General features: G+C 41.8%; 1 protein-coding gene across 2 annotated transcripts; it reads right to left on the reverse strand.

The window, feature by feature from the left end:
• Positions 1 to 250: 250 nt before the first annotated feature.
• On the reverse strand, positions 251 to 10,697 carry atp5mc3a (ATP synthase membrane subunit c locus 3a). 2 transcript variants are annotated; one of them, XM_084315406.1, is made up of 5 exons: positions 10,657 to 10,697; positions 10,331 to 10,440; positions 9,367 to 9,438; positions 3,637 to 3,827; positions 251 to 849 (listed from the first exon to the last, which is right to left on the reverse strand). In XM_084315406.1, exons 2-5 carry the CDS (start codon positions 10,367 to 10,369, stop codon positions 735 to 737), a joined length of 417 nt encoding a protein of 138 aa, XP_084171532.1. In that variant the 5' UTR covers positions 10,370 to 10,440; positions 10,657 to 10,697; the 3' UTR covers positions 251 to 734. The 2 variants fall into 2 exon arrangements, with proteins under 2 accessions (XP_084171532.1, XP_084171531.1); XM_084315405.1 differs by having other exon boundaries at positions 10,564 to 10,680.
• Positions 10,698 to 14,116: the final 3,419 nt, after the last annotated feature.

Below are 14,116 nucleotides of genomic sequence, written 5' to 3' on the forward strand. Positions count from 1 at the left end.
TAGTTCCTTTTTGCTCCACAGCCCAAGGGCATCGAGTCTTGCTTCAGATATCGAAAAAAAAAAAACACACCTTGCCATGGAATTTAATAACCCTTTACATTACGGTCATGCAATCCAGATTTCAAAAATATTCCAGCGACAGAAGTGACATCTCCCTCAAGTTGTAATCTCTTGTAGTTGCGCACATAACCCGATCCCATTCACTCAAAACACATCCAGAATCGACTACAAACAACTACTTAGCACGAAATTGTTCTCTAGGTTTATTTAATGCAATTTACAAAAGCAAGCGCTTTGCTTGCCGATGACTTACAGTACTGCCCCTTAACCTGCAGTTGAACCAGTGAATGCATCAATGTGGACCCTTCTAAAAAGCTTGCATGAGACTCGTTAAGAAAACGAAAATGCATCAGACTGGATACAGTAGGTCTATAAACAGCTGCTTTGTAGAGTAGATTACATCCAGGAAAGCGGACTGACCGCAGCCGTGGTCACATGATATTTCACACATAACAAATGAACTGCCATTTGATAAATAGTCAAATACATGCATTTTAATGTGTAATTTCTTACATATTTTTTTACAATACATGGTTTTGCTTATTTAGCGCCTGACGAAACTTGAAAATGTACATTTCCATGACACCCAACAGGGAACAATTTTGGTAGCCACAATAAAATATGTAGTCACATCTGTAATTATTTAAAGTGTTTTTGTCTACAACAGTGGAGTTTTACATGGCGAACAGGATGAGGAAAGCGACCATCAAACAGAAGAGACCCATGGCTTCAGACAGGGCGAATCCCAGGATGGCGTAAGAGAAGAGCTGCTGCTTCAGGGATGGGTTCCTACAGGAAACACAAAAACATTTATGCTATTGCTCGACATTAATCCATTCCCCGCTAGGGTTGGGCACCGAGAACCGGTTCCTAAATTCCGGTTCTGGAACCGGAAGTAACGTTAATTTTTTTTTTCAGAAAAAAAAAAGAAAAAAAAATACTTAGTTAATTGATACCCTAGTTACAGTACAGCAACCAAATTAAAACTGTATCAAGTCAACTGACAATGTGAATAGCATGAAAAAAAATTACGATAAAAAAAAAAAAAAAAAAAAAAAGAAAAATTAAATCTCCTGCAAAATAAGCTGTGACCCGTTTTGACCTGCACCTCAAGGAATCGGAAAAGAACAGGAATCGAAATAGAGAATCGGAAACGGAATCGTTCAAATCCAAACGATGCCCAACTCGTTATTTGATCATTATTTCTTATATTCGCTATTTCCATTCATAAATCATCCAGGAAGGCTGTGGTACCATAGGGAATGAGTCCGAGACCAAAGGTCCAATACTGCCACCTCTCATTGAAATTCCTCCGCGCAGACATTTCTAGTAACGTGGATCAAAGAGCTTCACCCGATCGCATTGAATAGTTTTCAGGACGCCCGATTCATTATGCTGTGGTGGGTGTTATGTCATGACCCAAATGAACATACGATCTAGCAGATGGCAATCAAATAATTGGAATATTCTTTTTGGAATCTCATCAGCCACAGGTAAGAGCAATTTAATTAACGTAAATTTCAGCTTGGTTGTGCCTTGTTTTCATAGTATGCTGTTGTACTAACGAATGCCGTTATTGACAATCAATTCATCAGAAACGACGGGCGGGCGCCCCCCCCCACCCCCCCCCCCCCCTCCATGCATGCATGATGGAACATAATATACCGATCATATGCATTTGAATTTTTTATTGTAGCGTGTATAGGTGCGAAATGCCAATGGATTAAGTATAATATAGTATAGTTTAGTATAATATGCCTATTACAAGCCGCCTCCCAGGAATTACCCTAAACCACACTTATATTCACCACGGTATAAAACGGGAATGTAGGGCTGGGCGATTAATCGCTTTTCCGAATTAATGATCTAGGACGATTTTACAAAAAGTGATGTTTGGTGAAAGTTAGATTTGCACTTTATTAATCCCAATAGGGCAATTGATTGTTTGATGATCAAGAGGCATGTTTAATTTGTTTTAAGTGAAGATTGGTGAAAGTTAGGTTTGCACTTCAATCCCAATAGGGACATTCATCTTGACATTCATCTTGGTTTGATAATTTTTTTGTGTTAAATAAAAACAAAGGTTATTTGAATTATTTCCTAGGCGTTTCTAGTTTAAGAGAAAAATCGATTAAAATCTGAAATCTGATAAACTGAGATTTAATTTTTAGGCCATATCGCCCAGCCCTACGGGAATGTATGGATGGAAAAAAATATTCCTTTTTCACATCTTGAACGATAGATACTCGATGTCAAATGGGCCATAGTTGCATCCATAGCTATAATATATATATATAGTTATAGCCCTGCAAACAAGGTGAGCGATTCCCATCGTTTACAGGATGAGGCTAATAGCTGGCAGTCAATGTGTTAAGACTTTGCTAGTAAATATTGTTTTCAAATTTTTATTCAGATCTAATATTTGCTATATTTATGTCTTTCTACCATTACCCTGCCCATACCTGTGCTGCTATGAAGCCCGAATTACCCCAAGGAGATCAATAAAGGAATATCTTATCTTAAATAGCATGACACTGAAAGAGATCTCAATGAGACTTCATAAAACTTGTCCACGGATGCAAAGGACAACAAAAAAAACAAAAATGGCTGAAAATATAAAAAAGGCAAAAGAGAAAAGCGCGTGTCGTACTCTCATCAAAATAAAAATAAAAGTAACACAACTGATCTAAACTAGGGATGCCCCGATCGATCGGCCACCGATCGTTATCGGCCGATAATCAGTATAAATATGCGATCGGTGATCGGTGATAATGCTTTATTTTCGCCGATCGTCAACACCGATCTCACTCGCTGAGTTCTGTCTCAGACACCGGGTGGTGTGGCGTCTGCTCCTCACTCCAGCCCCTCCCGCACGCATGTAAACACGGGTCTAGTCTAGTGGGACGGGAGGAGGGCGTCTCCCTGAGCTAACGTTCGCTACCGTTACTACTGATAGCTCCTGATATCAACAAATGCTCCAGCAATAGTCTAGTAGAGACGTGTATGATACCTCTGTTAGCTCACGTTAGCGCAAGTTAGTTCACTGTTCAAAACTAAATGTCCCATTGAACTAAATAGTTCACTGAGGCGCTGTATTAACGTTATATATCCGGCTAGCAGTAGCTACAGATAGCTCCTGATATCAATGTCTTATAACACTGATTCGACGCGTATTCGAGCTGAGGGCTTGCTGAGCACAGTAACGTTATACCAATAGGGTCCAGCTGCAGCGCAGGAGAATCCTGGCCGTAGCTCGAGGCTACTCGAGTATAGGGTCCAGCTGCAGCTCCGGAGAATCCTGGCCGTAGCTGGAGGCTACTAGAGTACACAGACAGTAAAGCTTGTTGCGTGGTGGCGATGTCTCGCAGATAATACAAGTACAAGTCTAATTATATAATATATATATTTTATATAAAAACAAAATAAAAAATTATTAAATTATTAAATGAAATTAAAAACGATTGGTATCGGATCGGTATCGGTCGATATGGCTCACGACGATCGGTATCGGTGGCAAAAAACGTGATCGGGGCATCCCTAATCTAAACGACTTGTGACGGAGACACCGACACCGACCTGGCGTAGCCGATGATTAGGCTGCCGAACACCGTTCCGATTCCAGCACCAGACCCGGCCACTCCCACTGTGGCGGCCCCGGCACCAATGAACTTGGCGGCGGTGTCGATGTCCCGGCTGACGGCGCTGGTCTGGAACCCCCTCAGTGCCACCTGGGAGAAGGGGCTCTGGGGGAGCAGGGCGACAGAGCTCTGAAACAACATTTAGAACACGTCAATAAGGGCTACAGAGCTCTGAAGCAACATTTAGAACACGTCAATAAGGGCTACAGAGCTCTGAAACAACATTTAGAACACGTCAATAAGGGCTACAGAGCTCTGAAACAACATTTAGAATACAGAGCTCTGAAACAACATTTAGAACACGAGCTCTGAAGCAACATTTAGAGCATGTCAATATGGGCTACAGAGCTCTGAAGCAACATTTAGAATACGTCAATAAGGGCTACAGAGCTGACACAACATTTAGAACACATCAATAAGGGCTACAGAGCTCTGAAACATTTAGAACACGTCAATAAGGGTTACAGAGCTCTACAACATTTAGAACACGTCAATAAGGGCTACAGAGCTCTGAAACATTTAGAACATGTCAATAAGGGCTACAGAGCTCTGAAACAACATTTAGAACACGTCAATAAGGGCTACAGAGCTCTACAACATTTAGAACACGTCAATAAGGGCTACAGAGCTCTGAAGCAACATTTAGAACACATCAATAAGGGCTACAGAGCTCTGAAGCAACATTTAGAACACGTCAATAAGGGCTACAGAGCTCTACAACATTTAGAACACGTCAATAAGGGCTACAGAGCTCTGAAGAAACATTTAGAACACGTCAACAAGGGCTACAGAGCTCTGAAACATTTAGAACATGTCAATAAGGGCTACAGAGCTCTGAAACATTTAGAACATGTCAATAAGGGCTACAGAGTTCTACTACATTTAGAACACGTCAATAAGGGCGACAGAGCTCTGAAACAACATTTAGAACACGTCAATAAGGGCGACAGAGCTCTGAAACAACATTTAGAACACGTCAATAAGGGCGACAGAGCTCTGAAACATTTAGAACATGTCAATAAGGGCTACAGAGCTCTGAAACAACATTTAGAACACGTCAATAAGGGCTACAGAGCTCTGAAGCAACATTTAGAACACGTCAATAAGGGATACAGAGCTCTACAACATTTAGAACACGTCAATAAGGGCTAGAGCTCTGAAGCAACATTTAGAACACGTCAACAAGGGCTACAGAGCTCTGAAACATTTAGAACATGTCAATAAGGGCTACAGAGCTCTACTACATTTAGAACACGTCAATAAGGGCTACAGAGCTCTGAAACATTTAGAACATGTCAATAAGGGCTACAGAGCTCTACTACATTTAGAACACGTAAATAAGCGCTACAGAGCTCTGAAACAACATTTAGAACACGTCAATAAGGGCGACAGAGCTCTGAAACAACATTTAGAACACGTCAATAAGGGCGACAGAGTTCTGAAACAACATTTAGAACACGTCAATAAGGGCGACAGAGCTCTGAAACAACATTTAGAACACGTCAATAAGGGCGACAGAGCTCTGAAACATTTAGAACATGTCAATAAGGGCTACAGAGCTCTGAAACAACATTTAGAACACGTCAATAAGGGATACAGAGCTCTGAAGCAACATTTAGAACACGTCAATAAGGGATACAGAGCTCTACAACATTTAGAACACGTCAATAAGGGCTAGAGCTCTGAAGCAACATTTAGAACACGTCAACAAGGGCTACAGAGCTCTGAAACATTTAGAACACGTCAATAAGGGCGACAGAGCTCTGAAACAACATTTAGAACACGTCAATAAGGGCGACAGAGCTCTGAAACAACATTTAGAACACGTCAATAAGGGCGACAGAGCTCTGAAACATTTAGAACATGTCAATAAGGGCTACAGAGCTCTGAAACAACATTTAGAACACGTCAATAAGGGATACAGAGCTCTGAAGCAACATTTAGAACACGTCAATAAGGGATACAGAGCTCTACAACATTTAGAACACGTCAATAAGGGCTAGAGCTCTGAAGCAACATTTAGAACACGTCAACAAGGGCTACAGAGCTCTGAAACATTTAGAACACGTCAATAAGGGCTACAGAGCTCTACAACATTTAGAACACGTCAATAAGGGCGACAGAGCTCTGAAACAACATTTAGAACACGTCAATAAGGGCTACAGAGCTCTGAAACAACATTTAGAACACGTCAATAAGGGCTACAGAGCTCTGAACCAACATTTAGAACACGTCAATAAGGGCTACAGAGCTCTGAAACAACATTTAGAACACGTCAATAAGGGCTACAGAGCTCTGAAACAACATTTAGAACACGTCAATAAACAGCATGAACTGAAGGCTGAGGTTGATTCTGAAACAACAACATTTAGAAGACGTCACTAAAGAGCATGAAACTAAGGTTGAGGTTGATTTTTTTTCCCCTCCTTTTTCCGATTTTTCTCCCATCCCACTGTTAGTCGTTATGCCAATTCCCAACCCCCTTCCTGGTTGTTGCGCACTCCCCCTACTGTTGGTCGGGGAGGCCGGAGACTGTCGCATGCTTTCCTCAGACGCATGTGCAGCCAGCGCAGATTCTCACCGGGAGTGTAACGTGTGGAAGGTCACACTACCTCCCTCCAGATCCTACCCTCGCTGTGCAGGCGCCCCGACCGAACTGTAGGGGTCGCTGTCCACAACGCCCAGGACCCACCCATCAGCTTTCCCACCCCTAACACTGCCAATTGTGTTAGTGTGAACGACCAGCCAAGCTGATAGCAATGCAGAGCGCTGGATTCGAACCCAGCGTCTCCAGCGTTGATGGCGAGTGCCTTGCCCACTACACCACCTAGCCGCCCCAAGGTTGATTCTTTAAGAGTTTACGTCCCCGTGATTATTGTATTCTCTTGAGTCACATTTGGAAAAAAATGAAAAACTTGAATAGTTTAATTTGAATTGCATCTTAAAGTCTCAAGAAAGACTGATCTTTTAGATTAGATTCAAATGTATCGTCATTACACAGCACAATGAAAAGAGGTTTGCCATCTTCAAACTTCCAAGTGCAGGGGCGGTCAGATGGCGTAGCGGAGATTGCGCTCGTCACCAACGCAGGAGACGCTGGGTTCGAGCCAGGGTTCGAAATTAAGGGGGGCTTGGGGCAAAATGCCCTTGAAAATTGACCAAATGCCCTCGAAAATCAGTTAAGGGGGGCAAGAAAAGCCCCCCCGACACTTTGCACAGATGTTTAGCCCTTAGTATGGAAGAATTCAAAATACCAGTTTCTGACCGAAGAATAATTGCCAACTTATACTGGAGGCAGAAGGCTAATGTTAGAATAGGAAAGGAGAAATCAAGAGACTTCCCGGTGGAGAAGGGCGTAAGACAAGGATGCATCTTGTCCCCTGTACTCTTTAATATGTACAGTGAATCACTGATGAAAAAAGGTCTGAGAGGAGGGAAAGGAGTAAAACTTGGCGAAGAGAACATCACCAATATAAGATACGCGGATGACACTGCTATAGTCTGTAACTGTCAAGAAGATCTACAGGACATGATGAATAAGCTGAATGTCGAATGCAAAAACTATGGAATGTCACTAAACACAAAGAAAACTAAAGTAATGATCATTGAAAAAACACCAGGAACTGTTTGTAAAATACAGGTGGATGGAGAAAAACTTGAACAAGTGAAGGAGTACATGTACCTTGGAAGCTGAATCAGTGAAGGTGGAAGAGCTAACATGGACATTAAGAGAAGAACCGGAATTGCAAAGGGCGCATTCTGGAACCATAAAGAATTATTGAGAAGAAACATAAGTTGGAAAACGAAGACCAGGATTTTGGAAACGTATGTTATGTCAGTCTTTTCATACGGAGCAGAAGCATGGACGCTGAATGAAGAGGCAAAGAGGATGATAGACTCTTTTGAAATGTGGACACTGAGGAAGATGCTGAAGATAACATGGAAGGATAAGATCAAGAATGAGGAGGTACTGAGAAGAGCGGATATGCAAGGAGGACAGCTGCTGGAGAGGTTGAAAAAGAGAAAGATGGAGTTGTGCGGGCATGTTCTGAGAGGATCCAGCGGGGAGATGTTCAAGAAGGTGGTGATGGGGAAGGTGGATGGAAAGAGAGGAAGTGGAAGACCAAGAAGAGGCTGGGTAGACGATGTCTGTGATTGGAGTGGAGTGAGAGGCGGAGTCACGGAGTTGGAGAGAAGAAGTGGGGACAGAATGGGTTGGAGAGTGATAGGCAACCTTCGGAACGAAGAAGCCACCTAATGATGATGATGCACTAGGGATGGGCATTTTAAAGAAATCCAGATAAGATTGATCGCATGCTATACTCGAGTGATCTATACTCGATTGATCATGTATTACTCGAAAAGGGGAAAAAATTATTAAAAAAAAAAAAAAATTAGATTTAATTTGATTTTGATTTTTTTACTTATTTATTTTTGTTCATTCACGTATATGTTTAAGGAAACCAACAAACCGTTATAATCTTACACATACATGTGAACAAATATGTAAAAAAAAAAAAAAACACGCACAGTATAACAGTATAATATGCATGTAATAAATAGTTTGTTAATACATTTTTTTTTTTGATTTTTTTATAATTTTTTTTGCATCTACTTTTTCTCCCCATTTTCTATTTTTCTCCCATCCCAATTTTGTATTATCCAATTCTACCCTCCCCTGTCTCGAACGTTGTTAGACCATGCCTCCCACTGGTCTGTCTTTTTCTAACCCTGGTTCGAGCCCAGCTCTCGGCGTTGACACCAGCTTGGCTGGCCGTTCATACTAATACAATTGGCAGTATTAGGGGTGGGAAAGCTGGTGGGTGGGAATCTGGCGTTGTGGACAGCGACGCCAGGTCAGGTCTCGGCGCTTGCTAAGCGGGGGGAGGACTTGGTGGAGATAGCGTGCCCTCCCACGCGTTACTCGACCAATGAGTCCTCGCTGCCAAGTGAAAAAAGCGTCACCGACTTGACGGCGCACGTCTCGGAGGAAGCGTGCGTTCGACATCAGGACACCCTTGTACCGACTCGTAGGAGAACATGCGTGCAACAACCAGGTAGGGGAGGGGGGGAATTGGCACAATGACTCAATTGGGACGGGGAGAAAATCAGAGAAAATAGGAGAAAGAGAAGATTAAAATAAAAATAAAAAAAACTTCCAAGTGCAAATTAACAGTAAAGTGCAAAATGACATCTTTTAAGAACAGCAGGGGCTGGCCCAAAGAAACAAGCACCACTAAAGCCTAATTGAAATCCATATCAAAACCTTGAGTCTAATCAGGTAATGTGCAGAGACTATTGACGAGCACCTATTGACAAGCACCATAGTCCTGAAGGAATAATTTTGTAGCACCGATCCACTCAAGAACATGTTGAATTTTTCAGCCAGCGACCAACATGCAGAAGTTTACACAGCTTTCGACATTGGTTGGATAAGCCTTGCTCATATAAGATAAGCAAAATATCTTGGGACGTTAAGTCAAGTCTCTCACATTTGTCACTTGACCTACACTTAAGAGGCCCAGTTGTCCTTGCATGTTATGTACTACGGAACTCAGCTGTTGGTAGGACACTGCACCAATGTTGCAAAGACAAATTCCTGTAACATCATTTATTGCACTTAGAAAACGTGAGCGTTTCCGACTTCCTAAGTACAAGTTCTTCTCACCTCTGTCGCCTCGGGCCTGGACAGCACGGAGGCGGAGAGGGGTCTGAGGAGAGCCCGGGAGCCAGCACGGACCTGCAGCCGAGGGAAAACGCAAAGTGAGACCAAATACCATTATTTTTACTCCTATAAAAAAGACTCATATTAGCTATGGAGACAAAAGGATGATAAAGCATTCAACCGTTGTCGTTTACATTGCTGCAGCCCTGTTAGTAGAGGTGGGAGACACCTTGAAAGTCACAGTCATTGAAATGTTAACATGAGCCAACCCTTCCACCCACCTGTCACACTCAGTCACAATCCACCCATGACCGTGTGTGCTGTCAAAGCCATAGTAACTCAAGACACTTCAAAATAGCGAAAAACAACAACTTAGAAAGTTACTATTGTATCGTGAACTTGACAGCAGAGGCTAAGCCACGCAGAGCTTTGCACCTAGTCCCCTTGTAACACAACATGATCCATTTACACTGCTAGTACTAGAACAGAAACATGACCTTGGTGGAGAAGAGGGCTCTCGTAATAATGAACCTTGTGAGAGAGACTTACGATGACTAACAAAACACGTTTAATAGAAAGTGTTTCAAGTTAATATGCATGTAAACAGGTGAACTTTGCATTAGTAGCTAGCTAACAGGGTTGACCTTAGCTAATGCTAGTCAGTTGACTTGTTAGCTAAAGATGACAGCTGAGCTAACGTTGCACCAAAGCATTGGTTTTATTGCAGATATATAATAAGCTATGAGTCATGTGTGCCAATTCTGAATTGTACAATAATGCCAAACGTACAGGATATGCATTTCTGCCATTCTGTTATTATATTAGCAGGTTAGCTAAGTTAGCCACTAGCTAGCTAGCTGGCCTAGTCTGCAGATACCCTCTCAAGTTCAAGCAGAGGCCCAACATATAGATATGGAGTTATCAAATGCAAAAATAACAAGTCAAGATATTTAAAATAAAAACTCACCAGAGCCGGCGTGGAAACGAACTTTGCACAGGCGTACATCTTCTAATTGTGGTGGTAGTTTTTAACCGGTTCTGGTCTTAATGTGATTGAAGCTCCGGGTCTCTCTCTCTCTGTAGGAAGGAAGGAATATACCAAACACAGAAGTAAGGTCAAATGGATATAAAAAATGCTCCACGCGTGAAATGAAGACACCCTAATGGCACATTGGCATCCGTCCTGCATGCGAGCCTTACTTGTGCGGTGCGAGATGCAGTTTAGAATGAGGATGAATAAGGATTAGTAAAGAAGGGAAGGCTGTTTCATTCAAACTGCCATTACACACTCACCGACTGCGCAGAGGTCGAACCACAGTGAACGAGTGCGCATGCGTGTAGTGACGTATATAGGCACCCGGATGCGTGACGACAATGGAAGGTCATTTTTTTTTTTTTTACAATAACTTTATTAAACTGTATCGTTGTTGGGCCATTCGTTCGTTCGTCGTTGCCAGAGCCCTACGGCTCTGGTCGTTGCAAGCCAAATGTAAACGGAAACATGTATGTATGAAATTACCAGAAGCTTTCCATATTTGAATATTGCATTTGTATTTTTTTTTATTTTATTTTTTTTTATTTATTAACACAGTTAAACAAAAGTAAAAACAATACATAATAATAAGTTATAACCATTGTGAAGGAGAAGTTAGAAGCCTAGAGGCTTATCGAGAACTTCCCCTGTTTTATAAAACCAAACATACAAAAATATACATATTATAAAATACCAGAATACATTCAAAAGATACGTGTTAATACAAACATACACAGTACATACATGCATATACTGTATACTGCGTACATAATAATATATAACAACCCACCCACCTGCCTACAAACCTACCCACCCACATAACCAAATGCATACCTACATGTATGACCTATTTATCTATCTACTACTTATATATATATATATATATATATAATATAAGAATATTGCATTTGTTATTCATTCTAGCCTGATATATCAGATAGGCTTGGCTGGTTTGCTTGACTGTTCTTGAAATAGGCAATAACCACATTTGCTGAGGGACTAGCCTACATAAGGCATGCTAAGGAGAAATACTGCAATTGCTTATGTTTTCAGCGTCCAGCCCTACACTGGAGCAACCAAAAGTAGATGTACTCAAGTTTGTACTTGTACTTTACTTGAATATCTAAATCTTAGATAACGTTGTACTTTTACTCCACTATGTTTCAAAGGAAATATTGTACTTTTCACTCATATTTATCTGAACCCATCAGTTTTACTTTGCAATTGTATGAGAGGACGTAATCAGAGCAGCAGCATAACTGGACTGCATACCACTTTAACATAACCTTTAAAGGTCAATGGATTGAGAATTGAATGCTCCCAAGCAATGAAATACACAAACATGTGTACTTTTACCTTTGATACTTAAAGGGATATTTCACTTTAGTAGAACTTGTCAAAAAAAGATCAACCTCTATCTAAGGTCATCTACAAGCAGGTGTCAGGCTCCTCATTCACTTCCATTCATTGTGGGGACCTATAGTCTAAATAGCATACTTCTGAAGTATAAACAAACTATTGTTCTGAATATTTCAATAAAACAGACAATTCCGAGTCAAAGGTACGCATTTGTTTTGGCATTTGATGTGTCTTGATACAACAGATGTATTACATTTGAAAAATAAAAGCAGATCCTTTCAATGTTGTAGGTTTGAATGTGCTGTGTATCTTTGCCTTGCATAGAATGTTGGGGAGTGGTTACTGTACCTATGGTCTTCTCCAGAAAGAGACAAGAAGATAGATACCAGTTTCCTCCCTGTGCGTTCAGTAGAAAGCTATCTGGCTGCACGTTAGCTTAGCTTAGCACAATGAATGGAAGCGGACAGTGACGGGTATAGCCTTTGGGAGAGGTGTTAGGCCCCGTTTAGACGGAAACGCTAGCAGGTGAATCCGCAAAAATATTTTTTCAGATGTGCCTTTCGTTTATACGGAAACGGCGTTTTTACGGGGTGAAACCATAAAAAAGTGAGACCACCTTCCAGGGTGGAATTCCTAGAAACGGTAAACCTTTGCGCTCTCGTCTAAACTGTCAAACCGCATAAAACGATGACGAAAGGGTCGTCAAGGCTCTCGTCGCGCCTACTGCTTACATCACAGGCATGCGCCAGTAGCCTAGAAGCGTAAACAAAGCATGTCTGATTCTATCCATGGCGATCACCTGAAGGCTACATTGGCAGTACTTTTAAATACACAAGAATCTGTCCCGCGGCTATCACAACTATTATGACTGGACCCACTGTCTGTGAGTGACTCTGCTTTGGTCCAATCACATTCAATCCCCACCCACACTCTGCGAATCAGAGGCAGAGTAGGGCGGGTCTTCACAGCACGTCATGTGACATATGCGCCAATCGTGTGACAGCGGGGCTCCGTTGTCTCGAGTTGTTACAGCGTCGTCTGCACGGAGAATTCCACCCCAAAACGCTCATCTAAACGCAAAATTAAAAGTGAATCCGCAAGCTAGTCAGATAGTAAATTATATTGACCATATTGATCAAATTGTTTACACTGCCTGTGTTGTTTTTTTACTACCTGTATACTGTGTTGTTTTACTACCTGTACCCCTCCCCCCCATGCTGCTATGATGCCTGAATTTCCCCAAGGGGATCAATAAAGGAATATCTTATCTTATCTTAAGACGACTTTTGCGGTTTCTGTTCAGACTTCCATCACAAAACGCTCGTCTAAACGTAGCCTTAGTTGGACAGTGCCTAGGCTACCCGTCACTGTCCGCTCCCATTCATTGTGCTAAGCTATGCTACAGTAATGTGCAGCCAGATAGCTTTCTGCTGAACGCACAGGGAGGAAACTGGTATCTTATCTTCTTAATAAGCTAATTTCCCAAAATGTTGGCGTGTTCTTTTAAGTAAAGGAACTATGTCTTCCACCACTGGGAGCAACAGTGTTTTAACACATTCTTGGTAGAACATATACATATAGGGAGGTGTAGTGTTACTTCCTGGTCTATAGGGAGGTGTAGTGGTTACTTCCTGGTCTATAGGGAGGTGTGCGTCTCTACTTTTCGTAGCTCCATTTCTGCAGACCCCTCTCTGATTGGTTGAGCCCATTTCTGCAGACCCCTCTCTGATTGGTTGAGCCCATTTATGCAGACCCCTCTCTGATTGGCCGAGTGCGCGCATGCGCATGAGCCGCGACAAGCTCCTCTAGCTTCGAAACTCCGTTAAGCTCCAGAGAGAGAGGCTGAAAACCCACAGTTCTTGGCCGACGGATGGGAGCCGAATCCCGGATCCGAGTTTTCTGATGAATACCCTAAAACATGGAGGTCGCGGACGCAATTTATACGCATGGAAGTATTGATTACGCCATAACGAATCATTAAAAAAATATACCGTTAACTGGAATATGTTGTGTGTGCCTTTACACATATGTTGGATTATGTAATTGGTTTGTCATTAAAAACCAATAATAATCGCTCGCATCGCCGGCTTCGCTGAACAGAGCTCTCTCAGATTCAAAGTTTTAATTGCAGCCTGGAACATACATGTTTCGGAACCAATGTGTAACTAGACAGTTACAATATAACATTTATATTAATTAACCCAGTTAATGCCTTAAGAGTAAGAGTCTGGTGGTCAATGTCACCTCGGATTGCTACGGAAATGTTGTGTCTTATTAACTAATTCCTTGGTCAATAGAAGTCTCTGTGATACTTTCTGAATATGATTTGGGAACATCAAATGGGCAGGGTTATAATAGAAG

Source organism: Notolepis coatsorum, assembly GCF_963971535.1.
Source record: "Notolepis coatsorum genome assembly, chromosome: 5".
NCBI classification, from domain to species: domain Eukaryota; kingdom Metazoa; phylum Chordata; class Actinopteri; order Aulopiformes; family Paralepididae; genus Notolepis; species Notolepis coatsorum.